Source organism: Molossus molossus, unplaced genomic scaffold (genome assembly GCF_014108415.1).
Source record: "Molossus molossus isolate mMolMol1 unplaced genomic scaffold, mMolMol1.p scaffold_m16_p_15, whole genome shotgun sequence".
In the NCBI taxonomy this organism is placed as follows: Eukaryota; Metazoa; Chordata; class Mammalia; order Chiroptera; family Molossidae; genus Molossus; species Molossus molossus.
The window spans coordinates 1,448,376-1,474,526 of NW_023425350.1; the positions used below are offsets into that span (position 1 = coordinate 1,448,376).

A 26,151-nucleotide genomic window follows, 5' to 3' on the forward strand; every position below is an offset into this window, starting at 1 on the left:
TCATTCTTTACGTTTGAGGGACACCCTGACCCCATTTGCTCCCGCTCAGTGTCTGTGCAGAGTCGCCTTTAATTCCTCCTGGAGGGATCGCAGGGTGGGAGGCACCTGCCACATCCCGCGGACAGCGTGGGTGCTGTTTGCACCCCTCAGACCCGGGTTTGGGAGCCCGGCCGCCCACACAGCCCGAGCGTGACCCGCCTTTGTCCTCGGCAGGAGCTATGGCTGACTTGCCCAGGGAGGGGAAGCTGGCCAGGTCTCCGGACTTCACCCAGCTGATCGACATGGCATCGGAGTCCGTGGGAGGCAAGGTAAGGGGGTCTCGTGGCAGGAACAAGGTGGAGTGCAGCCGTGGGACAAGGCGCAGCGGTGGGCACGGGGACGAGGCGCAGAGTTGGGCACGGGGAGGAGGTGCCCGCAGTGCTGTATCCGACACTGGCACCCTGCGGGAATGATGTGAAGTCCGGAGGAGAGCTGGCTCCAGGCCCTCCGTGGGAGCCCTCAGCTCCACTGCGGGCACCTGGGTGGGTGGGGCAGGCGGGAAGAGCTCTCCAGGTGAGCGATGCTCAGCCAGGGGAGGGAGCTGGCAAGGCAGAGAAGGGGCGTGTTTCAGACAGAGGGTGCTGGGAGGGTTGAGTGTTTCTGGAACATTCCAGGTGTTTGTGGGGTGTGGGAGCACGAGCCTGGAGAAGCAGGAAAGGCCCCAGGTGCCCCTGCGGGTGTCCCTGCGGAGCCCGAGGGACCTGGAGCAGGAACGGACCCAATGGTCCACTCACCTGTGTGTCGCCGACTTACTCTCGGGCAGGTCCACCCCAGGCCGCAGGTCCTCGCCTGCCTGTGGGCTCAGACCTGTGCACTGGCCCCTCTGGGCTGCCGCTGTCACTGGGCCTCGGTTAGACGGGTGCCCAGCGGCCCGTCTCACTTGGAAAAGCCCATCTCACCCGATTTCTCGGTGTGGTTCGGAGCTCACGGCCTCACTCACACTGTCCGCTGTGGGCCGGGCTCCCAGCCGCCCGCCAGGGACCCGCACAGGCCTGCGGAGTCCTCTGTCCCGACCCTGGAGGGGAGGCCCCTGCTCAGCTCCCCCAGAGGGCGAGAAGGTGCTTCCGCCTCCGCCCAGTGGGAAAGGGGAGTAAGAAGAGAGGGCCGGAGGGAAGATTCCTAATGTTCACCAGGGAAGGACGTAAAGTGGGTTTAACTTCTGTTATTTTATCTTCTTTCTTTCTTTATCTGCCCAGATTTTGTTTGCAACGGACGACTTCTTCGCTCCCGCGGAGAACCTCATAAAGGTACTGCCAGTGGGCGTCCTGACTGCGGTGCGGTGCTGGTGGGCAGTGGCGGGAATGTCCCGCAGTCGGCGGGTCACGGGCTGCGAGCCCAGGTGGGCGTGTGAGCAGCGTCGGCAGAAGGATGAGGCGCAGCAGATGCTGTGGGGACCTGACGTGGGACTGGGGGCCGCATTGCTTTGTGGGGGTGACCGAGCCCCTCGCTGTGGCTCCTCCAACGTGGAGCAGAAGCTGCGTGGGGAGGAAAGGGGCACCCGGCTTGCATTTATGGGAAGATGTTTACCTGCCTCATGATAGAGCCTGGGGCACGTTTACTGTAGATAGACAACACTGCCCGGGAAACTCTGCAGGAGCCCTGAGGCCGTCCGCCTGCGGGTGGGGGAGGGTCCTCGTGCGGTGCACAGTTAATGCCTGCGGGTGGGGGAGGGTCTTCGTGAGGTGCACAGTTAATGCCTGCGGGTGGGGGAGGGTCCTCGTGAGGTGCACAGTTAATGCCTGCGGGTGGGGGAGGGTCCTCGTGAGGTGCACAGTTAATGCAGCGAGTGTGACTGCACCCAGGGTCCCTGCTGGGGCAGCGCGCTGTCCTCCCCTTGGTCACCGGCCATCCGGTCACTCTGGTGCAACGGTCACTCTTTGGGGCAGGACCTGGCCAGGTCCCCAGCACGTTGAAGTCTGACCCTCTGAGGGCATCTTGTGCATATTAACTTATTCCCCAGAGAAATCGCTCACAAAACGAGGGACAGAGATGTCGATAGACTAGTCCTAGACCACACAGCCAGCACAGGTCAGAGCCTTTGCCACTCACCCATGTCTGTCTTTGGGGGGTCAGTGTGCACAGATCCACGAGGATCCGGCGTCACGGCACCCCTTCTGGGGCAGCGACCGCCCCCCTTCCAGACGAGGAGGGGGCTCAGCCCCTTGTCCCAGCGACTCCAGTCCACACCTTTCCTTGGGTGGCCCCAGTGACTAGGGTGCTGGGTCAAGGGTTCAGCTGGTCCTGATCACCCGCACTAGCCCAGTCACTTGGTTGACTTCTTACCAGCTCGTCTTTTCTGGTGGCTCCGGGACTCTGCTCTCTCTCCTTGCCTGTGGCCTCCTGGAGGCTCCAGGCTGCGTGGGCGCGGCCCCCCGTGGGCCCGGGCACTTGCTGTCACTCCGTGGTGGTGCTGTGCCCCGAGGCCTCAGGGCAGCACCTCCTCCGAGGGCAGCAGGGGGAGGGGAGGCACCTGGGTGGCTGGGGCAGGAAGGAGGCAGCCACGCCCACGCCCACGGGGAGCCCTAGCGTCCAGTGCGGCCTGTCCTCCTCCAGGGCAGAGGTCGATGCCCCGGGACACCGGCCCTCGCTCGGATGTTTGTCACTGACCTGTCGTGCGTCTGTGCTGCAGAGTGACAGCCCGCGCCGCGGAGACGACGAATATACCGAGTTCGGCAAATGGGCGGACGGCTGGGAGACCAGACGAAGAAGAGCCCCAGGTAAGAAGACGATGACTCGCTCGGTACCGGGAAGTTCAAGACGGGCTGTTGGGCCAGGCGCGTTGGGGGGCAGTTGTTACTTTATTTTAGTTAATAAAATATATTCTTATTGATTTTTAGAGAGAGAGGAAGGGAGAGAGAGAAAGAAACATGGATGTGAGAGAGACATGGATCAGCTGCCTCCTGCACGCCCCCCACTGGGGATTGAGCTGCAACCCGGGCACGTGCCCTGGGGAATCGAACGGGTGCCCTTTTGGTGAAGGGATGACGCCCAGCCAACTGAGCCACACCGGCCACGGCTCAGTTTTAACGCGGGTGCTCTGTGCCCTCCCATGTCCTGGGGAACCTGGGCTCAGAGCCTCCAGGAAGGGGGGTGAGACCTGGTCCTGTGTGCCGCTGGGGGGAGGGGGAGCACGTGCCCCCACATCTGGTCTTCACAGCTGCTCTCTGAAGGACACGGTCTCCTCCCCATCTCGTTGCTATGGAAACAGACATGCCCCTTAGCCCAGGTCACAGAACTGCAACTAAGCCTGGAAACAGACAGACCTGTCCGAGGCCACTGTGCTCTCCATTCACCCGAAGGTGTTCCTTCGATTCATTGCTACCATCACAATGCACCTTGTAGCCTGGCCTGTTCGGCTCAGCGGTTAGAGTGTTGGCCCGAGGACCAAAGAGTCGTGGGTTCGATTCCACTCAAGGGCACGTGCCTCAGTTGCAGTTGGGTCCCTGGCCCTGGTGGGGGTGGCACGGGAGGCAGCCAGTTGGTATGTCTCTCTCACGTTGATGTTCCTCTCTCTCTCCCCCTCCCACTCGGTCTGAAAATAAATGGAAAAATATCCTCGGGTGAGGATTGAAAAACCAAACACACGTGTTAAAGTTGAACCTGCGTGGTGCAGCCGCTCTGAGCAACGGCCGGCCCTCTGCGTCCGCAGGTCACGACTGGTGCGTCATCAAGCTGGGCGTCCAGGGCACCATCCGGGGTTTCGACGTGGACATTTCGTACTTCCCGGGAGACTATGCTCCCCGAATCTCCATCCAAGCAGCAAACCTGGAAGAAGGTGTCTGGAGAACCCCTGGCCCCAGGGTGGCGCGTGGGCTCCCGAGGCTCCCCTGCCCCCTGACCGTGCGCGTCCAGCCCAGACAGGCTCAGCAGCTGGTCAGGGCCACTGGGCCACCACGGCCGCGAGCTCGCGTTCCCGCAGCGTCTCTGTGGTTTTGGTGCTAGCTCAGCGCTGTTCTTTGACTGAGTTCAGTGTACATTGCTCACACTCTTTGGGCCTCACTGGAGACACATGGGGTGTGGAGGGCAGGTTGCGGGGAGGGTGGCAAGGCCGCCGGGCCAGCTGGACGACGGGGAGGAGGTCTGAGCCCGCCGTGGGCACAGCCCCTCAGTGATGCAGCAGCCCCACCCCTGGGGCTCCTCCCGGTGTGCCAGGTGCTGGACCCTCGGGGTCCTCGGGGCTCCTGAAGGACACCCGTCTTTCCCGTTCCGTCGTCCGCACGAGCTGGTGCTGGTCCCAGACACACGGGCCGTCACTTGGGTGCAGACACGTCCCTGGGGCAGTTTCTGTTGAAAGCACGGTGACCTCGGAGGCACCGCTCCTGAACGGCGGCGGGGGACCTGGACACAGGCCGCTGAGGGAGACAGGTTACCCTGCGAGCAGGAAATGACGCAGGACATTGTCCTCGTCCAGGAGTGGAGTGCTCCCACTTCTGACTCGCCAGGGATCCCTGTGGGACGCCCCTGGGGCCAGGGCACCCCGGGACCGCCCTCGCCAGCGGCCCACTTCGGAAAACCCGAGTCGTGATGCAGCTGTGGAAGGCGGACTTGACTTGGAAATATCACCATTTCGACGAGCCCACGTCCCACCAGACGTGTCTCACTGCTTCCGAAATGGCTGTTAGTCTTCCCGGTAGCAGGAACTTCTGATTTCCGACTCGAGAAAGACCAGCAGTGTTATTTGGCAAAATGAACATTTGCACACAGCCCTTGAAGAACGCACGTCCTTTCTGGTTTTATGTGAACTCTAACCCCAATGGTCACTCTAACTGCAGGTAAAGAACCAGAAATCCCACAAAGAGGGGTCAGGATGGGCGTGGCTGCCACCCCCGAGGAGTTGGAAGCTGTCGCTGAGGTAGGCCTCCCACGAAGGCCGGGTCGCGACAGGGACGCTGAGGACAGCAGGGAGTCCTCCGTGTCTCTGGCCACGCCTCAACGCACGCACCTGCCCCGTGGGAACGTGCAGATGTTTTGTGTGTGGCTCGTGCAGCCAGTGGCTGGAGGGAAGGCCGTGGCCATGCGGTCTAGGGAGTGCTCCTCCAGGGCCCACCCACCTGCGCCAGCCGCCCCTCTGAGCTAGAAGCCAAAACTGACAGAGTAAAGTACTTTTTTTTATCCTTACCCGAGGACATTTTTGCATTTATCTTCAGATAGAGCAGGAGGGAGAGAGAAACATTGACGTGAGAGAGACACATTGAATGGTTGCCATCCACACGACCCCAATCGGGGTCGGGGACAAACTGCAACCGAGGTACATGCCCTTAGCAGGAACCGAACCCGGGACTCTTTAGTCCGCGGGCTGATGCTCTGACTGCTGAGCCAAACTGGCCAGGGCGTAAAATACTTTTTATGGGAATTTTTTTTTGTTAATCCTCATCAGAGGATATTTTTCCATCGCATTTTACAGAGAGCAGAAGGGAGGGAAGGGGGGAGAGAGAAACATCGATGTGAGAGACACACATTAATTGGTGGCCTCTCTCATGGCCCGGCAGGGGCTGGGGACAAACCTGCATCCCAGGTACGTGCTCTTGACCAGAATGGAACCTGTGACCCTTTGGTCTGTGGGCCGATGCTCTAACCGCTGAACCAAACTGGCCAGGGCTTTTAATAGTAATTTAACAAAGTCACTTGATGCTTGATGAATTTCATACAATGACCAGTTTGGACTGTGTGTTGGCACATTCTTGCTTTTGAATGTTTATTTGCCCAGCCAGTAATTCATACTGTGTTGTACCAAAGCGTTGACCTGTAGCAGCCTAGGAAGCAAACAGCCACACCAGTGGGTTCCGTCAGAGAAGCGCTGATCTAGGGAAACTCGTTGCAGGGTTCAGGCCAAGCAGGGCACCCAGACCTCTGGTCCACGGCTGTAGCCCTGGCCTTTACTGGGATGTTCACATCACCATTCTGGGGGCTCCTTTCTGAGACTCCTCAGGTGAAGGCGTCTGGATGAATCTCAGATCTGCTCCTGCATCCCCAGCCCTCCCTGCCCACCCCCTGCCACCCCCTGCCCATCCCCAGCTCACCCCAGCCCTCTCTGTCCAGCCCCTGCCCTCCCCCTGCCCACCCCCTGTCCAGCCCCAGCTCACCCCAGCCCTCTCTGTCCAGCCCCTGCCACCCCCTGCCACCCCCTGCCCATCCCCAGCTCACCCCAGCCCTCTCTGTCCAGCCCCTGCCCTCCCCCTGCCCAACCCCTGCCCATCCCCAGCTCACCCCAGCCCTCTCTGTCCAGCCCCTGCCCTCCACCTGCCCACCCCCTGTCCAGCCCCTGCCCACCCCCTGCCCACCCCCTGTCCAGCCCCTGCCACCCCCTGCCACCCCCTGCCCATCCCCAGCTCACCCCAGCCCTCTCTGTCCAGCCCCTGCCCTCCCCCTGCCCAACCCCTTCCCATCCCCTGCCCACCCCCTGCCCACCCCCTGTCCAGCCCCTGCCACCCCCTGCCACCCCCTGCCCATCCCCAGCTCACCCCAGCCCTCCCTGTCCAGCCCCTGCCCACCCCCTGCCCACCCCCTTCCCATCCCCTGCCACCTCCTGCCCACCCCTTGCCCACCCCCTGCCCATCCCCAGCTCACCCCAGCCCTCCCTGCCCACCCCCTGCCCATCCCCAGCTCACCCCCTGCCCTCCCTGCCCACCCCCTGCCCTCCCTGCCCACCCCCTGCCCACCCCCTGCCCTCCCTGCCCACCCCTTGCCCACCCTGCTTACCCCCTGCCCACCCCCTGCCCACCCCAGCCCTCCCTTCCCACCCCCTGCCCTCCCTTCCCACCCCCTGCCCACCCCCTGCCCTCCCTGCCCACCCCCTGCCCACCCCCAGCCCACCCTGCCCACCCCCTGCCCATCCCCAGCTCACCCCCTGCCACTGTCACCCAGGGGCTTGTTGATCAGGTGTTTATTAAACCTGGGACCTGATCTTTATTACTGATTTATTTTTTTAAAATTTTTTCTTTATTGATTTTAGAAAGAGGAAGAAAGAGGGAGAGAGAGATAGAAACATCGATGAGAGAGAACATCGATTGGCTGCCTCCTGCACGCCCCCGACTGGGATCGGGCCCACAACCTGGGCATCTGCCCTGACCAGGAATTGAACCGGCGACCTCTGGGTGCAGGGTCGACGCTCAGCACTGAGCACACCGCCGGCGTCACTCCTGTTTGATTCGTGTCCCGTCGTTGGGGCACTCCAGCGTGCTCCCCGCACAGGCGCCGGGCACGGAGCCGCGTCCCTGCGGCACTGATGACGTTCCGTGCTTGCTTGCTAGCTGCGGTCCAGCGACTGGGACCTCTTGGTCCCTATGACGGAGCTTAAACCAGAGAAGCCTGCTTCCAGCCACAATTATTTTCCGGTTAATTCCCAGCAGAAGTGGACTCACGTGAGACTCAACATGTTCCCAGGTAAGATGAGCGACCCGTCGCCAAGGCCGCTTTCTCTGGCTCCTTTCTGGCAGGTTTAACACACGGAAGGCGCCCTGGCCGGTTCGGCTCAGCGGTTGGAGCGTCGGCCTGCGGTCCAGAGAGACCCAGGTTCGGTTCCCGCTCAGGGCACGTACCTCGGTTGCAGTTTGTCCCCGGCGATGTGTCCCTTTCACGTCGATGTTTCTCCCTCTCTCTCTCCCTCCCACTCTACCTGAACAAAATATCGAAAAATGTCCTCGGGTGAGGATAAAACAATAAAATAAACACGTCAAAGGCAGTCGCCTTCCTTCCTGGTCACTGACATCGCCAGCCCCCTAGGGCTGCGCTTTGCTCTTTTTGTTGCCTAGGACAATTCTAGTTTTAACCCACCTGTCCACAGGGAGTTATCGGAAACTCTCCAGTAAATCAGGCTAGATGGCCCCTAAGAATTTCACAGGTGTGCTAGCCGCTGCGGAGGTCTCTCCAAACACCCTCATTTAATTTTACTTTGTAACAGCTTTATGGTACTTCCTGTACCAATTTAAACTGTACAGTTCAATGGTTTATAGTATGAGGTGTAAGGCTGCATAAATATATAGTATATGTGTAACCACCACTAGAGTTAACTTTAGACATTTAAAAAAATATGTTTTTATTGATTTTTTAGAGAGAGAGGAAAGGAGAGAGAGATCCATTGCTGCCTCCTGCACGCCCCCTACTGGGGATGAGCCCCAAACCTGGGCATGTGCCCTGACCAGGAATCGAACCGGGACCTCTCAGTCCACGGGACGGCGCTTAGTCCACTGAGCCACACGGGCCAGGCCCTGGAGAACATTTTTATCACCACAGAAAGAAATCCCACACCCGATAGTAATCAACCCTCATCTCCACCAGCTCCAAGCAACCGTCCATCTGCTTTCTGTCTCGAGAGGTTTGACTGTTCCGCACATTCCCTGTAAGTGGTCGCTTGTGACTGGCGTCCGGGCTCAGCATGTGTCCGAGGCTCTTCGTGCTGCGCACATGTCCGTACTTCACTCCTTCTCGTGGCCGAATAAAATCTCATCGTGTGGATGGACCACACTGCTCAGCCATCAGCGGCTGCAGACGCTTGGATGGTTTCTACCGGTTGGCCCCTCAGGACCGACGCTGCTCCACGCGTGCCCGTGCCGGACTCTGGGTGGGCGCGTTCCATTTGGGTGTGCGCCTAGGACCAGAACTGCCGGGTCCTGTGAGAACTCTGTGATTGTTTGAGGAAGTGTCAGCTGTTTTTCCAAAGTGGCTGCCCGTGCACATCCGCCAGTGGTGTCCGCGGGCTCCGCCTCCACACCCTCCCCAACCCGGGTCGTGGCCGGGCTCCGGGGTCACAGCCGTCCTGGCGGATGTGAGGCCGTGTCTCCTGCACTGTTGGCATTTCCCTCACGGCTAGTGGCGTGGAGCACTTTTCCAGGTGCTTAATTAGCCTGTTTTCTTTGGGGAAATGTCTCTCCAGAGCTTTTGCCTGTTCTTAAATTGGGGCTTTGCCCTTAATTACTGAGTTATAACAGTTCTTTGTGTATTCTCAGTACAAAGCCTTTACCAGCTATGTGATTTGCAAGCATGTCCTCCCATTCTGGGGGTGTCTTCGCTCTCTGGACGGTGTCGTTCGTGCAAGCATGTCCTCCCATTCTGGGGGTGTCTTCGCTCTCTGGACAGTGTCGTTCGTGCAAGCATGTCCTCCCATTCTGGGGGTGTCTTCGCTCTCTGGACGGTATCTTTCGTGCAAGCGTGTCCTCCCATTCTGGGGGTGTCTTCGCTCTCTGGACGGTGTCTTTCGTGCAAGCGTGTCCTCCCATTCTGGGGGTGTCTTCGCTCTCTGGACGGTGTCTTTCATGCAAGCGTGTCCTCCCATTCTGGGGGTGTCTTCACTCTCTGGACGGTGTCTTTCGTGCAAGCATGTCCTCCCATTCTGGGGGTGTCTTCGCTCTCTGGACGGTGTCTTTCGTGCAAGCGTGTCCTCCCATTCTGGGGGTGTCTTCACTCTCTGGACGGTGTCTTTCGTGCAAGCATGTCCTCCCATTCTGGGGGCGTCTTCACTCTCTGGACGGTGTCTTTCGTGCAAGCGTGTCCTCCCATTCTGGGGGTGTCTTCGCTCTCTGGACGGTGTCTTTCGTGCAAGCGTGTCCTCCCATTCTGGGGGTGTCTTCGCTCTCTGGACGGTGTCTTTCGTACAAACATGTCCTCCCATTCTGGGGGTGTCTTCGCTCTCTGGACGGTGTCTTTCGTGCAAGCATGTCCTCCCATTCTGGGGGTGTCTTCGCTCTCTGGACGGTGTCTTTCGTGCAAGCATGTCCTCCCATTCTGGGGGTGTCTTCGCTCTCTGGACGGTGTCTTTCGTGCAAGCATGTCCTCCCATTCTGGGGGTGTCTTCGCTCTCTGGACGGTGTCTTTCGTGCAAGCATGTCCCCCCATTCTGGGGGTGTCTTCACTCTCTGGACGGTGTTTTTCGAGGAGCAACAACTAATTTCGATGGAGCTCAGCTGTGCGCTCCTTGCTGCTGCGTACGCGTTTGGAGGCCTTTCTAGGAAATCACTGTCAAATCCGAGGCCATGAGGAAAACCCCTGTTTTCTTTTAAGAACTGATCATTCTAGATGTAGGTCTTTGATCATTTGGAGTTAATGTTGTGTATGTGCCGGGAGGTGAAGGTTCAGCCTCACCCTCTCACACGTGGGCACCAGCTGTCCAAGGACCACTGCGGAGACTCCTCTTTCCTAAGCGAGTGCCTTTGGCCCCTCATCAAACATTAGTGAACTAGAGGACACATGGGCTTATTTCTGCATTTTAATTTCTTTAATAATTGTTTTCACTATTTTATTTTTATTTATTTTTTTAAATCCTCACCTGAGGATATTTTTTCATTCATCTTCAGATAGAGTGTGAGGGAGACACACACACACACACACACACACACACACACACACATCGACTGGCTGCCTCCTGCACAACCCTGACCAGGGCCCGGGACCGAACCACAACTGAGGCATGTGCCCTTGACTGGAATCGAACCCTGGACTCTGGTCTGCAGGCCAGTGCTCTAACCGCTGAGCCACACTGGCCAGGGCTTATTTTTATTCCTTTTTAAGGGAAACATCACCCGTCTAGAGCTCTACTTCCTGTCCTCTTTTTGGGGACGTTGTTATACAGAGCAGACCTATAAGCCCCGCCAGTGTGGCTCAGTGGGTGAGCGAAGACCCTGCACCAGGAGGTTGCCGGTTCGATTCCCGGTCAGGGCACATGCCCAGGCTGTGGGCCCGATCCCCAGCGGGGGGCATGCAGGAGGCGGCCAATCCATGATCCCAGAAGCACTGGTCTGAGTGCTGCCTCTGTTCTTCCCTGCCACCTGTCTGGCTCACTGTCGAGCTACAGTCTTATGGTTCACCTAGCTCTCTAGTGAACCCCCCGTCTCCACGTGGTGGCGCCCTCGGCTTGAGCTTCTCCAGATTCCGTGAACATGAACTCAGTTTACTGGGGAGAAATTTGGAGCTCTCTGTTCTGTGCCTGCTTCTTCCCCTGGGAAAAATCCCTGAGCCCTGGCTCTGCAGCTGGGACAATGGTGTACTCTCCTCAGTGACACCCCTGCATTAGGACGGGGTGCTCAGAGGAGGGGGCAGTAGCCTCAGGTCCTTCTGGCTTTTGTCTTAGTGTGGAACCTCTGCTCGGTGAGCTGAGACACTGGGGATCACGGCCCCAACATCGCAGCCTGGCTGTGGGTTTGGCAGAGCCCCTTCCCGTGAGCGGAGACTGGGTGAGAGAGGCGCCTCCTCTTTTCAACCATGCTCACCTGAAACTTAACCTTAGCAGCAGGCAGGTGGCACAGAATGACACACAATGACGCCCTGCCCCTCCCAGGCAGAAAGCCCCCCAGCTGGCAGCCGGGGGAGAGGGAACCTCGTGTTTTTGGCTGCACCGTCTGGAGTGAAGTCACCACCTCAATGAAGTGGGCTGAGGGAGCCAAGGTGTTGACCTGGTTCTAATACTAGAACATCCCTGTCCTTCCTGAATTTTAGTAGATTTTCTTGAATAAATGTTGCTTCATTTACTGTATGCCCTTAGGGCTCTTTCCAAAGATTTTAAGTGGCTTTGTTTGTTTGTTTTGTTTTGTTGTTTCTTCTAATTTTCACCAGCTTCACTGGGATCTCTTAGCCCTCATTTAGATGCCATGTATTTCTGGTTATCATGCTTTAAAGTAATACACTGCGTGTGAAGACCCCATATTGATCGCCGCAGTCTAGCTCCTGCTAAGTTACTCCCTCTAACGTATTTTCTAGGGTTTCCTGTCAATGTACTCTGGTTGTATTTATTGTAAATATCAAGCTTTCCACTGTTCTGCTGAGAGAGTTTCAGATGACTCAGTTTCACCAGATTTTTTTATGTGAAAATATATAGGCTTGGTTTCAGTAGAATATTCTGATAGTGATTTTGAGTTTTTATGGGGGGGGAAAAAGCTTGGCTCCTACCTTCTAGGAAATAATATTCAAACAAATAAAACACATTCACTTTACAGACCCAGATATTATGAGGTGGTCTTGGCAGCTATTTTCTGGTCTGCGGACCTGAACTTTGGCTACTGTGGTTCTCAGTAGCTGTTTGGTTTTGTGAGTGTTGACTTCTGTATTCTCACCAGCACTGCTAAATAACGTGTCACTGTGAAAGTGACAACATACGGCTCTTGCGTGAGTATGTGTGGGATTTAGCAATGCTCATTTCTGGCATCGAACATATTGATGGCAAATTAATCAACTGTTTCTTTGACTTCCCTGGAGTTGATTTACTACTAATAAAAAAAGAGCACCGCCTACGCCAGGACTGGTTCTAGGTAGAGAGGATGCAGAGGGAACACCGTAGGCAATGATCCTGGCCTCAAAGCCTTTATATTCTGGTGTTTGGGAGACGTATTCACAGGGACTTAAATAAAAAACAAGCTAATTCAGACTGTGATTAGGCTATGGTGTAACTATGCAGGGCAGATAATAAACTCAGCCTGGGGAGTCAGACAGGGGCCAGGAGATGACGTTTGAGCGTGCGAGGGAGGCCTTTCTGAGGCCATGACACTCAAGGGGAGCCCTCAGCACAAGGGCGCCTTTGGAGAGCTGGAGAAGCTGTCGCAGGACAAAGGAATGGCAAGTGCAAAGGCCCTGGGGCCAGCGCGCTTGGTGTATTTGAGCAACGAAGCGGCTAAATGTGAAGGGCTTTCGTAGTGTACAGTCCACAAACAGCCAGTTTTCCAACTAAAACGTGACTGAAGCACCTCTTCTTTCAGATGGTGGAATCGCACGTCTTAGGGTGTACGGTGTTGGACACAAAGACTGGACGGCCGCTGACCCCAAAGAGCCGCTCGACCTGGTGGCCATGGCCTATGGGGGTGCCTGCGTAGGATTTAGTAATGCACATTTCGGACACCCAAACAAAATGATAGGTGAGAGGGTGCTCGAGGGGCTGGCTTTGACCTGGGGTGTCTGCACACAGCATTAAGCACCCCACTCTGCTATGAAGGGGCCATCTCAAAGCATGGACGTGGATGAGCTGAATCGTCCGTATATAGGATTTGATGCCTTTATGATATGAAATAAGTCAACAGCAATTTTCCTTCAAAATTTTGGCTTTAGCAGTTGGTATAAAAGGAAGAGGGGGATTTACTTACCCTACGGCTGCGGCGACTCTGCTGAAACCGGAACTTCGGTGAAGGCGAGCGGCAGTGCCATCCGCCTGGGGCGCGTGAGCTCACCCCCCCGCGGAGTCGTTCTCGCCCAAGGTGAAGGCAGTGTGTCCGTTTCTTTCCCGCAGGAGTCGGCCCCCCGAGGTCGGCGGCGGACGGCTGGGAGACTGCGAGGAGGCCCGACAGGCCACCCGTCCTGGAGGTGAGCGGTGGCCGCAGGCTCACAGCTCTCTACAGAGTGCGCTTCTCGTTTCACAGCAAGGAGACTCGTACTGTCGAAACTTCCGTGCGTCGTTCTAAGAGTCATCACTTCCCGCGTTCCCGACCTCCCTGTTGCTTCCTTATAGCATCAGGGCAAAGACCCAGCAGGCCAAACACGCTGGTCCTCGCCAGCTAGTCAGCTGCGTTGTTGAATACGTTTCTTTAATAACGAAACAAAAGGAGCCCGGCCGGTGTGGCTCAGTGGCTGAGCGTCGACCCTGCACCAGAGGGTCGCTGGTTCGATTCCCGGTCAGGGCACACGCCCAGGTTCTGTCCTGATCCCCAGTGGGGGGCACGCAGGAGGCGGCCAATCGATGTTCTCTCATCCGTTTCTCTCTCCTTCTCCCTTCCTCTCTCTCTAAAATCAATAGAGGAAAAAAAGAAAAAAAAGAGAGGATTTACAGTAAAATGATATAAAACCCAGAATAAATGTATTGATAGACCTGGAGAAAAAACCAGTTTGGTCATGTTTAATATCTATTAATATAGATGAGACCACTTGTGTGAGCTTGGGACGGACCAGGGACCCTAGAGACGGCTCAGCTGTGTCACTTGCCTGGTAACTAATCAGAGAGAAGGAAATCCAGACAAAAGCAAATGAAGAAAATCACCTTCCAACTTGTAGATGCCACCGACAGCCAGGCAGGGCAACTTCTCTCTCGGGTTGGTTTTCCCATCGCCCGACGCCTCCAGACAGAGGTGCATGAACACTCCCCGCTGCCGACCAGGGCTGGAAGGCAGATGGTACACCTTGTTTCAATTTGCCCGAGAACGTATCTACTCGAAAGGTCAGAACAGACTGATGAGAGGTTTCCTGAGCTGGGTTAGGTGAGGCCCCCACCTGTACGGCATTCTACGTGAATTTATAACTGGCGCAGACATCATATTGGAAATCTGTGAAAATTGCCAGCTACCCAATAGACTCCTGAGTTAGCACGAGGCATTGCAGGGATGATAGTGAAGAGGAAACAGACACAAAAAGTAACTTATAAATCGGGCCAGAGAACACAGTTTATAGTAAGAGATGAGAGAAATAACGGAAGTGCATGTCAGCATTTTTCACTTGCTGGCTTCAGGTTGGTTTCTTTACTATTATTATTGATTTTAGAGAGAAAGGAAGGGAGAGGGAGAGAGAGAGAGAGACATCAGTGAGAGAGAACATGGATTGGCCACCTCCTGCACGCCCCTCACTGGGCATCGGGCCCACAACCTGGGCATGTGCCCTGACCGGGACTCAAACTGGTGACCTCCTGGGGCAGGGTTGACGCTCAGCCGCCGAGCCCCACCGGCCGGGCTCAGGTTGGTTCTTGGCGGCTGACATGTTCCCCTTGAATTCCAGCTTAATGGGGACGGTGAGCTCCTCATTCCCGGCTGTGAATGGGCTGTTTTCCGACTGGCACATCCCGGAGTGATAACGCAGATAGAAGTCGATACAACCTATTTCAAAGGTAAATGCAAAGTCGCGAGGAAAGGCGTTTTCGTCGGCGTGCGGGTTGCAGAGCCCGTGCTCCTGGGGCTGGGCTCGGACCGGGGCTCTGGGCCTGGCTTTTCTGCTCCCTGCGGTGTAACTCTGACTGAGTTACTCTAACTTCTTTGCACTCTGGTTTCCTGTCTATAAAATGTCAGAACTGAACTGGCCCCAAGTTCACGGGGCGACAATGCTGCAAGGGCCCCGAGTCCCATTCGGAAAGAGCCGTGGGAAACACCCCGGTTACGGAGGCTTCTTCCTACAGGGAAGGGTGCTAAGCAGTGGCTGGGGGTGACCGTTTCTTCTCTAGGCTGGGTCCTTGCGGCGAGGGAGCCGTTCACGGCCACAGTGAAACACCCATTGGGACAAGCACCCCTGATTTTCTAGACCCGCTTTCTTATGAAATATGTTCATGTGTCATTATTTAAGAAAGTTCAAAAGAGGTAACTCAGCTTTTATATTTGTTAGGTAAAGATGTACTATTAATCATCACTGAAGATATGTTATTATTGATCTTTTCTTTATTGATTTTAGAGAGAGAGGAAAGGAAGAGAGAGACAGAGAAACACTGATGAGAGAACATCAATTGGCCGCCTCCTGCATGCCCCCCACTGGGGATCGGGCCCACGACCTGGGCATATGTCCTGACCAAGAATCGAACCAGCGACCTCTTGGTACAGAGTTGACACTAAACCACTGAGCCACACTGGCTGGGCTGTTCTTACTGATTTTTGAGAGAGGAGTGGGGAGAGAGAGAGAGAGAAAAACATTGAAATGTGAGAGGAACATTGATCTGTTTCCTCACATATGTGCCCCAACTGGGGATCAAACCCAAAACCTAGGCGTGTGCCCCGACGGGGAATCAAAGCCACAACCGTTTTGTGTGCGGGACAATGCTCCAACCAACTGAGCCACCCTGGCCAGAGCTGCTAGGTAGGAGTTTGATAAGTGCTGTGTCTCATGATTGTTTAGTTATCTCTGAAAAAATGATGGCAGTTTATATCTATAGTTTGGATGCCTGATTAAAAATTTTTTTTTCTTTATTGATTTTTAGAGAGGAAGGGAGAGGGGAGAGAGAGAGAGAGAGAGAGAGATGGAAACATCAATGAGCGAGAACATGGATTGGCCGCCTCCTGCATGCTCCGCACTGGGGATCGGGCCCACAACCTGGGCATGTGCCCTGACCGGAAATCGAACTGGCAACCTTTTGGTGCATGGGTTGACACTCAACCACTCAGCCACACCGGCCAGGCTGGATGCCTGATTTTTAAATGTCTTTACTTAATTGTTAATAATCGTATCAAGACCCAATGTATACTTAAAGAGAGACACCTTCAATGGTAGTGGTGAAAGTTCATGATTTCAAGAAGTCTTGATTGTAACTAGTTTTTGGAAGACTGTACTATTTATTTTTGGTGTCACTTCTGGGCAAAACAATTTTTTAAATTTATTTTTATTTACATATAATTGGTATACAATCTTCTATTGGTTCTATTAATTTCAGGTGTACAGTACAGTGATTTGACATTTTTATTCCTTACAATGTGATCATCCCATTAATTCTAGTAATAATCTGTCAGCATATAAACATCACAGTATTATTGACTATATTCTCCTTCCCCTTTTCACCCTTCCCTACCCCCTTTCTGAAACCATTCCTTTGGTCTCTGTTTCTGAGACTGTTTCTGTTTTGTTTTGCTTATTTTGTTTTTAGCTTCCACGTACAAGTGAAATTATATGGTATTTGTCTTTCTCTGCCTGACTTATCTAGATCTATCCGTGTTGTCACAAAAGGCAAGATTTCTTTCTTTTTTATTGCTGCATAATATTCCATCACATAGATGTACCACATCTTCTTCATCTACTAGTCTATTGACAGATACATAGGTTGCTTTTCTATTTTGGCTCTAGTAAATAATGCTGCATTGAACATAGGGGGTGCAAGTATCTTTTTGAATTTGTGTGTTTATTTTCTTTGGATAAATACCCAGGAGGGGGGAATTGCTGGGTTGTAGGGTGTATATCCTTTCAGTTTCTGGAGGAATTTCCATACTGTTTCCCACGTGGCCATGCCAGTCTGTAGTCCCACCAGCAGTGCTCAAGTGCTCCCGTCTCTCCATCTTCTCACCAACACACGTTACTTGCTGACTTTTTGATAATAACCGTTCTGACCGGTGAGGCGGTAGCTCCTTGTGGTTTTGAGTTGCCTTTCCCTGGTGACTAGTGACGTTGGGCGTCTTTTCATGTCGGTTGGCATCTGTATGTCTTCTTTTGTCTTTTCATGTCCTCGGCCCGTTTTTTGATCGGACTGTTTATTTTTTTGCTATAAGTTGTGTGCGTTTCTTACGTGTTTTGGATATCAACCCTTTCTTTGATGCATCCTTTGCGGGTATGTTCTCCCACTCAGTAGTCTTTTCATTTTGTTGAAGGTTCCCTCACCGTGCAGAGCTTCTCAGTCCGACGGAGGCCTGTTAGTTTCTTTCTCTTCCTTCCGTGCCCCATGCTCGAGGGGTGTCTAGAAGATGCCCTCACACTGATGCCGGATAGGTTACTCCTTGTGTTTTCTTCTAGGAGTTTTATGGCTTCAAGCCTTACACGTAGGTCTTTAACCCATTTTGAATTTATTTTTTATATGGTGTAAGAGAATCATCCAATTTCATTTTTTTTTAAGTATCTGTCCAGTTTTCCCAGCACCACTTGCTGAAGTGACTGTCTTCGCCCCATTGTATATCTTTACCTCCTCTGCCACATATTAATTCCCATGTGGGCCCGGGGGCACCTCTGGGCTCTCTGTTCTGTTCCACTGATCCACGTGCCCGTTCTCATGCCAGAACCGGGCTGTTTTCATTACTATGGCCTTGCAGTGTCGTTGGTTATCAGGTCGCAGGATACAACCAACTTTGTTCTTCTTCTCTAAGATTGCTATGGCCGATCGGGGTCTTTTGTCATTCCACGTACATTTCAGGGTTATTTGTTCTAGTTCCGAGAAGAACGACTGGTATTTTGATAGGAATTGCACCTGTAAGTTGCTGTGGGTGGTAGGATCATCTTAACGCTGTTACTCTTTCCAAACCGTGAGCACGCTGTATCCTTCTGTGAATTTGTGTCTCTCATTTCCTCCTGCAACGTGGAAGACTGTGTTCTCTGTCGGCCGGTCATCGCCTTCAGTTTCAACGCGGCCGACGCAGGGCTTTGCTGGCGGGTCGGGAGAGAGGTCACCTGGGGTGCGGGGGTGTCTGCATCTCCAGGCGTGACTTCAATCCACGGTTCTCTGCACGCGTAGTTTCAAGTGCCTTGTTTATTTTCGCGAGGGCTAGTTCAGTTACAACCAGGTAGCGAGTAACTTCATGAGACCAGGCTCTGCAAACCATAGTGCATCACGAATATAATGCTGGGGTCCCCATGGGATGTCTGCATCACAGTGAGACAGTCCCGGGAACCTGGGAGCACGCAGGGTCCGCATCCATCAAACACCCAAAACTTAACATATCGGGGTGGGCAAAAGTAGGTTTGCAGTTGTTCGTGTGGAAAAGGGCATGCCGGTCATGATGAGCACAATGGCTTTATTGACTCAAAAGAAGTCACAGTGCAACTGTAAACCTACTTTTGCCCACCCCTGCATATATTGTATGTACACGTGGACACAGGAAAGCAACAGGAAAATGCGCTCTGTTTTCTCCCGCACCCTGTGGGTTGGGTGCGTGCCCCGGGGTGTGCTTGCCACCTTGGAGACCACTGGTTTGAGAGATGAGCCCCCAGGAGGCATGAGAACAACAAGTAGCCTCTTGTTGTCGGGTGGTTCTTGTCAGCAAACCCTCCGGTGGGTCTGAAAGTCTGGGGAACCCTCCAGAAGCTCTCAGGGTGTGGGACCTTCCACCAGGTCCTCCCCCCTCCCCGGGGACATGATTCCGATGACATTTCAGAGGAGAAGCCAGGATGGCACGTTCACACCTAGAGAGCACTCAGGGACCCTCAAAGCCAGGTGTTGGACAGGCGCGCGGCACGGCGAGCTCAGCACAGTATTCCTTCTTTTCCTTGTCACGTGACGAGACGCCGCCGCAAGGACGACTTTCCTGCTTTGTGATGATGTCAGGTGAGCCACAGAGCAGTTGCGCGTGATCCCATCGCTGCAACCCGGGAGCTTGTCCGACGCGTCCTGCCCTCCAAGTCAGGTGGACAAACATCATCCGTGTCGGGGGCTATCCAGCCCATCACACCCCGGTCCGTTCCTCCTCGATCACGCTTGGGGCCTCCCCTGCTGCTGAGAAAACAATGATTTGCGTCGCTGGGCTCTGGGTCCGAGTTAAAATGCCCGCTATCCCAGGAACCAGGCAGTGCGGCGTGCAGAGGGCGGGGGCCAGTCACTCTCCATTCTGCTCCACAGGCAACTCTCCCGCCAGCTGTAGCCTGGACGGCTGCATCCTGACCACCCAGGAGGAGGAGGACATGATCAGGCAGAAGTGGGACCTGCCCGGCCACAGGTGGAAAGCGCTGCTCCCTGTCACGCAGGTGCGGGGACGCCAGGGCCCGCACCCACACTCGCGGTAACGGGACACGAGGAGCCTCTCCACCGTGTCTGCACGTGTATCCGACACGAAGGGCTCCGCTTCTCCTGCTGGTGCACACCTACCTAGGAAATTTTGTTGCAAGTATCATGTGCAAAGAATGCCGATGGGGAAAAGTTTCTGCATCACGTTAACTTTCTAGAAAGTGTGGCGAGCTTGTTGAAAGCTGTGGCGGTGTGTCCACCTGCGGGGCGGAGGCCGAGGTGCCGAGTGTCTGCTGTCATTGACTGGGAGGGTCCCTGTGGGCGAGAGCAGAAGGTGAGGGCTGCTCCCTCGTAAGGATGGGGACAGCCCCGGACACCATGTCACTTCTTCTTCTTATCAGTTTGCCCACTTAGTGAGCTCTTCACACCACAGTCGTTGGGGGGTCTGGGTATCATGTCAGTGTTGTCTGGGTGTCCTTTCCCTACCAGCAGGTGTCTGCGGGGCGCCAAGTCGTTATCAGTGGGTAACGCGTAGTTTTTCAGGATCCCGACCCCAAGCCGGCGGGTGGAGCTGGCCAGTCGGCCCCTCTGGCGGTTTCAAGGGCCCCCGCCACCTCTCTTGCAGCTGTCTCCCCACAGAAGTCACGTGCTCGACAGCCTCACCCTGGAGCTCCAGGACGTGGTCACCCACGCGAGGCTCACCATCTGCCCGGACGGGGGCGTCAGCCGCCTGCGCCTGAAGGGGTTCCCCAGCTCCATCTGCCTCCTGCGGCCCCGGGACAAGCCCATGATGAGGTTCTCAGTGAAGGCCGGGTTCAGGTCCAACCTGTAACTCCACGGAGCTGCCGTGTTCTGGCCACACAATGACCGAGTTGCATTCTTCTTCTGAAGCATTTTCAACCCCCGAACCTTAACAAGTTTCTGGCAATTAATCATTTTCAGATCAGTAGGATTCCTGGCGATTCAATAAAGTGGTCACGCACCCTGGTATCCGCACTGAATGTTGCCATGGGGTGGGGGGCGGGTTCAGAGTCGTCTGTAGCTGCGGGTGCGATCGCTCAGGGCGACATTCTTTAGAGGATACTGGACGTTCATGTTTGTCGTGTGTGGATCCAGCCCGTGAGACAGAGCCTGTTGTCTTTGAAAGTTTGAGACGTGCTTCTAAGACAGATCTCTTACCCTTTGAGACGACGTGGAGGGACCTGGAGAGCATTATCCTAAGCGAAATAAGCCAGTCAGAGAAGGACGACTATCACATGATCTCACTTATCTGTGGAATACAACGAACAAGATGGGCTGATGAACAAAACAGACCCAGAGAGACAGAAGGGAGTACGGTTCAGACTGACAAACCTCAGAGGAGGGGTGGGGGAGGGACGAGATAAACCAAAGAACTTATGTGCATATACGCGTGACGAATGGACATAGACAACAATGCTGGGGGTGGGGGGGTAGGGAGGAGAGTGTCTAGGGGGGAAAGGAGAAACATCTGTAACAAAAATAAATGAATAAAAATGGCAAAAAAAAGAGATGTGTTTCTAAATCATTTCTTGTCACAGCTCAAAGGACTGGCCTGTCTTTATCCAGACCAGGGACTGACTGTCCCAAGGATGCACGTGTTCTGGAACTTTCCTTCCCCAGATGGAGACACACTCTGGGTGCCAACCTTCCCGACACCCGCGCTGGAGTGAGGAGTCACCCGCTCCGCCCCTGTGCCCGGGTGATGACCCAGACACCTTCTCCCCAGGTGGAAGGCAGGATGCCCACCCCGAGGCGGGGACCCTGGGTCGGCTGCCGTGGTCAAGTCCCTGTTGCTGAGATGAGGACACGGAGGCTCTGAAGGCTCAGGCCCCCCAGGACCACCAGGTTTGGGTGGTGGGGATGCTCCTGGTGCCCCTGCCCCCCACTGTCCCCGCCAGCTTCTGCAGAGGAGGGCACTTGGCTTCTCTGCACCTCCCATTCCTGAGACAGCGCAGTTCTGACTCCTTTGTGGGCTCTCGGACCCCTCACCTGCCCGGGCTCTCGGTCCCCTCACCTGTCTGGCTTGGCCGTCCCCGCCCCCAGCAGAAGGCAGCAGTCACAATCGCCAGGGTGGCATCAACACAGGCAGGAGCGCTGGACCTGGGCAGGGTCAGTCCTGCTCCTGTGCCCCGGCTGCCTGGTGCACCGAGCAGACTGTGCCTGGCTGGCCACGGGCATGTGTGGCCCCGTGTGCTGGTGGGCGCCATGTGGCCACCTTCGCGGTGCTGCTGGGGCAGCTGATGGAGCAGGTGTGGGTGCCGTCGGGGCTTCTGTACACGCCCACAGGCGGCCAGGGCCCGAGAGCACTTTGAGCAACTCCAGGGAGCACACGGGTGGGACCAGGTGGGTGAGGGCTGGGAAGGGCTCAGGACTCCCTCCCCTGTGCCGAGGTCAGGACAGCAGCCAGGACGACATCCTGTCCTGCCGGGAGAGCTTGTGTCAACGCCAGGGCCACTGCAGGAGGTGGGCGTGGAGACTGGCCGCCTTGAGCGCGCGGTTGTCCTAGGTGCCGCCCCCACAATGCCGACTCTGCTCTCCGTGGTTTAGCCTGAGCAGGTGCTGCTCCCAGGAGGTCTTCCTGCTCGGCAGGTCTGCTGACCCTCCCGGGGTGCCTTGGGCTCCAGGTAACTGCTCTAACCCTCGGTCACTGTCACTGGACACATTGCTTTGCACCCTGAATCTCAGTCTTGCAGTTCTTCCCCCACAAAAAATGTTTTTATTGATTTTTTTAGAGAGAGAGGAGGAGAGAGAGAGATAGAAACATCTATGTCATCTATGGGGGCTGAATGACCCTTTCACAGGGGTCACCTAAGAGGATTGGAAAACACATATTTCTGATGGCGATTCATAACAGTAGCAAAATTACAGTTATGCTCACCCGAGGATATTTTTCCATTTTTTGTACAGATAGAGTGGGAGGGAGAGAGAGGAAGGGAGAGAGAGAGAAACATCGACGTGAAGGGACACATCGAGTGGCTGCCACCCGCACGACCAACCAGGGCCGGGGACAAACTGCAACCGAGGTACGTGCCCTTAGCGGGAACCGAACCCGGGTCTCTCAGGACCGCAGGCCAACGCTCTAACCGCTGAGCCAAACCGGCCAGGGCGCAAAATTACAGTTATGAAGTAGCAACAAAAGTAATGTTATGGTTGGGGGTCACCACAACATGGGGAACTGTATTAAAGGGTGGCGGCATCAGGAAGGTTGAGAACCGCTGATCGATGTGAGAGAGAAGCATCGATCGGCCGCCTCCTGCACGCCCCCTAGTGGGGAATCGAGCCTGCAACCAGGGCAGGTGTCCTGACCGGGAATCGAACCTGGACCTCTCAGTCCCTGGACGACGCCCCGTCCACTGAGCCGCACCGGCCGGGCAGTCGTGCGGTTCTTCATCGAGTAGCTGCCAGGTCTTCCTGGAGGGGAGCCACAGGGAGCCGCACTGGCTGCGGGCTGCCTCGTGTGGGACATGAGAGACACAGAGAAGGAGCCACGCGGGAGGAAGTGTCACTGCTTTGGCGGAGCACAGTCTGATTCCGTCCCCGTGCAGGACCCCAGGGGAGGCTCCTCGAGGCAGGGAAATGTGTTTCTCAGTCCTGCTGAAGTCCTGGCCTGCCTCAGCCTCACCTCCACCTCGTCTGCCTTCCAAAGGTGAGATTAGCGTTCTGCACATCGCTGCCAAACCCATCTGTCCTATGGTGAGATTTAGTGTATGCAGAAGAGTGTATACAATTCTTTGTGTAGTTTAACAAACAGTACTAAAGCGAATTGCTGTGTAAACCACAGACTGGACTGCGGGAAAGAGAATGACCCTTCTTCACACCCTCCGCCGTCACCCCCACAGGTAACCGCAATTGCGGCTTTTGTAACAACCATATTTTCATCATTATCTGTCCTCGGAAGGTAGATTCTTCAATGTTTTATGTCTGCCGACTTTATATAAGTGCAATTATCCTGCAGCTATTTTTCTGTCACTTGCGTTTTCACACAGTTATATACACGTGAGACTCATCTATGTTACTAGCATGCAGGTCATTCATTTTTATGGCTATGTATTATTTCATTGATTAATGTACCGGTTTATTTATCCAATCTGTCGATGGATAATTTGGGTTGTTTTTAATTTTATGCTAAAATAAGCAACACTGTTTCAAACGTTCTTTCACCATCTCCTGGTGTGTGGGGGCGAGATTCCCCCTAGGAGGGTGGATTAGTTATCGCTGCTGCATCACCAGTTCCTACCAGGCTTCTTGGCTGACGACAGCGTGTGTCATCGCACAGTTTTGTGATCAGGGGTTCCAGAGCTGCCGCGCTGAGCGGGCCTGGCTCAGAGATGCTCGTGCAAATGCCCACCTGGGTGTGCGCTTCTAGTTACTCCCGTGGCCTCGGCAGGAGGCTGCAGCCCTGTCGTGTGAGCCTGTCCACAGGAGACCTCGCAGCGGGACTCCCAGGCTGAGTGACCCCGGCTTTGTTGTTACTGACGGCTTTGTTATACTGTCTCCCCTTTCCATTTGCCTAGTTCTCCTTGACGGTGTGCTGGACATTACTTTTAAAACCCTGACTTTTAGCCCTGGCCGGTTTGGTTCAGCGGTTAGAGCGTCGGCCTGTGGTCCAGAGAGACCCGGGTTCGGTTCCCGCTAGGGGCATGTACCTCGGTTGCAGTTTGTCCCCGGCCCTGGTCGGTTGTGCGGGTGGCAGCCACTCGATGTGTCCCTTTCACATCGATGTTTCTCTCTCTCTCTCTGTTCCTCTCTCTCCCTCCCACTCTACCTGAACAAAAAATGGAAAAATGTCCTCGGGTGAGGATAAAAAAAATAAAAAATAAAATAAAACCCTGACTTTTAGAAACAATGTGAAGCCCAGGACGATACCGCCCTTCGCCGACGTGGATTTCTGTGTCCTCAGCGGCGGTGACTACTGTGACACAGCTCAGAGTGTGGGATGATGTGGGTCATCGGGACGGATTGGAGCCAGGATGCTGACCCTTCCCAAGGGCAGCGCAGCGGGTCCCAGCGCCCAGTGAGGGGTCGGTCTCTAGAAACCATCGTGGGCTGACGAGTTCTTGCCTGCTGGCCACAAGAGGCCAGGACAGGTGCACCTCGACTCCTCATCTGTCTGTCCCCAGCCGACAATACCCCATGGGCCAAGGTGTCCCCGGGTGTAGGCACATATCTTCGGGTTTTCTTTCTTTCCTGGATGCAGTCTGGTTATCCCTCCTGTCTTGTTTGATGCCTTCTGTTTCCAAAAAAGGTTTTCATTCTGTCCATTTTATTTTTGTGGAGGGTTGACCAGGGGGGGATGTCCTCCCTCCTGTACCCAGGACGTGTATTTTTATCAGCTCTCGGACCCTGGGTGACAGTGTCCTTCAGGCCATAAAAGGTATTTCCCACTGTCTCCCAACTTAGAGGTGGCGGAGGAAACAGCTGCTATCATTATTCACTTAAAAAAACAAAGAAGCAATATTTTATCCTTTTGGCTATTTAGGACCATCCTCTTCGAAGTCAAGTGCTGCGGTGTGAATTCTGTGTCAGTGCAGGCTGATCAGATTCTCTGCGTCCCCGGGGTGGTGGCTTCATTGGTTCCGGGAGGGTCTCAGCCACTGTGCTCTCGCGTGATGCCCCTCTCTTAGGCTTCGTCACCTTCTTTCTGGATCTGAGTGGCCGTGGGTTGGCCTGTGGCGCTGAGTGTCACTCCGACAGTCTCCCCCTGTTCAGGACGTTCTCTCCCTCACATCTCTGCTCCACGTTCCTCACACGGGCCTTCTGGCTAGTTCTGCTCTCAGGGAGACGCTGGGATCCAGGTACTACGCTAGTTGTTTACGCGCTCACTCGGCAGCCCGTCTTCGGACTCGGAGCAGCCAGGCTGGGCATCTCTGCGTTTCCGTGGCTCCGGTGTCTGGCTGCAGGAATGATTAGTGATGAAAGCAGAAAACAAATGGTCTGGGATGCAGACGCCGCAGCCGGTCTCCTGTGGCTGAGCCCAGCGGCGATAAATAACGGAGCAGCGACACACGTCTTCCCTGTGACCCCGCGTGCTGTGACGGGGGATAAATCGCGTCCGCTCGCGAGCTGCGGCTGTATTTTATGCTGTTCCCTTCAGTGTGTTTGTCTCGGTGGCTCCCACACGATGAGCTGTGTTCCCGTCAGTTTCACCCCAACATTCAGCGTAGAAAAGCCCTCTCGGCTCACTTAGCGACATACTGAGTTTGCTTTTCCAATCGCTGCGGAACTCAGTCACCCCGATCCCCTAGTTCTGGTGACAAGGGAGTGTGGGTACCTCAGAGGACAGGTGTTGTGCCCCAAGCCCTGACGCTAGAACTCTTTGCCAAGTGAGTGTGGTGATGACCCGGCTCCGGCGGGGAGAGCTGCTGGGTGGACGGTTTCACCGTTGGTTTCGGTCCGGTTTAAACACTCGATCAGATGCTGGTGTTTATGTCAAAAAGGCTCTAACTTCCGGTGGGTGCTGAGTCCGAGGCTCAGCCAGTCACCAGCCTTCACTCAGCCGCGCCCACGGCTGCCCCAGGGGCCAGGTGTGGGCCGGGTGTGGGGGTCCGGCTGCCAGGAGTAGAAGCAGTGAGAGGAGGCACAGGGTGGAAGGGGGTGCAGAGCCCCGGGGTCACTGTTTCCAGCCACAGCGACGGTCTCATTCATGTCACCGTTCGTGAGGTGCGGGGCCCCCACTCTCCAGGGCTGGGAAACTGCTCAGCCACACCAGGGCACCTGCACAGAGCTCCGGGTCACTGTTTGTCCCTGGCTGACGTCCTGCCCATCCCTCCTGGAGAGAGTGATCCTCGGGTGACGGC

General features: G+C 55.2%; 1 protein-coding gene across 1 annotated transcript; it reads left to right on the forward strand.

Moving 5' to 3' along the window:
- Positions 1-218: 218 nt before the first annotated feature.
- Positions 219-20,165, forward strand: ALLC (allantoicase). The gene is made up of 11 exons (XM_036263525.1): positions 219-308; positions 1,236-1,286; positions 2,669-2,756; positions 3,689-3,814; positions 4,812-4,891; positions 7,290-7,422; positions 12,720-12,875; positions 13,244-13,317; positions 14,716-14,824; positions 19,229-19,353; positions 19,959-20,165. The coding sequence occupies exons 1-11, from the start codon at positions 219-221 to the stop codon at positions 20,163-20,165; spliced, it is 1,239 nt and encodes a 412-aa protein (XP_036119418.1).
- Positions 20,166-26,151: the final 5,986 nt, after the last annotated feature.

Excerpts from the sequence above, each read along its gene's own strand:
- ALLC (XM_036263525.1), top strand. The coding sequence starts at position 219 with ATGGCTGACTTGCCCAGGGAGGGGAAGCTGGCCAGGTCTCCGGACTTC. Across the intron at positions 309-1,235 it reads CGGAGTCCGTGGGAGGCAAG|ATTTTGTTTGCAACGGACGA; the intron begins GTAAGGGGGTCT and ends TTATCTGCCCAG. Across the intron at positions 14,825-19,228 it reads CGATACAACCTATTTCAAAG|GCAACTCTCCCGCCAGCTGT; the intron begins GTAAATGCAAAG and ends TCTGCTCCACAG.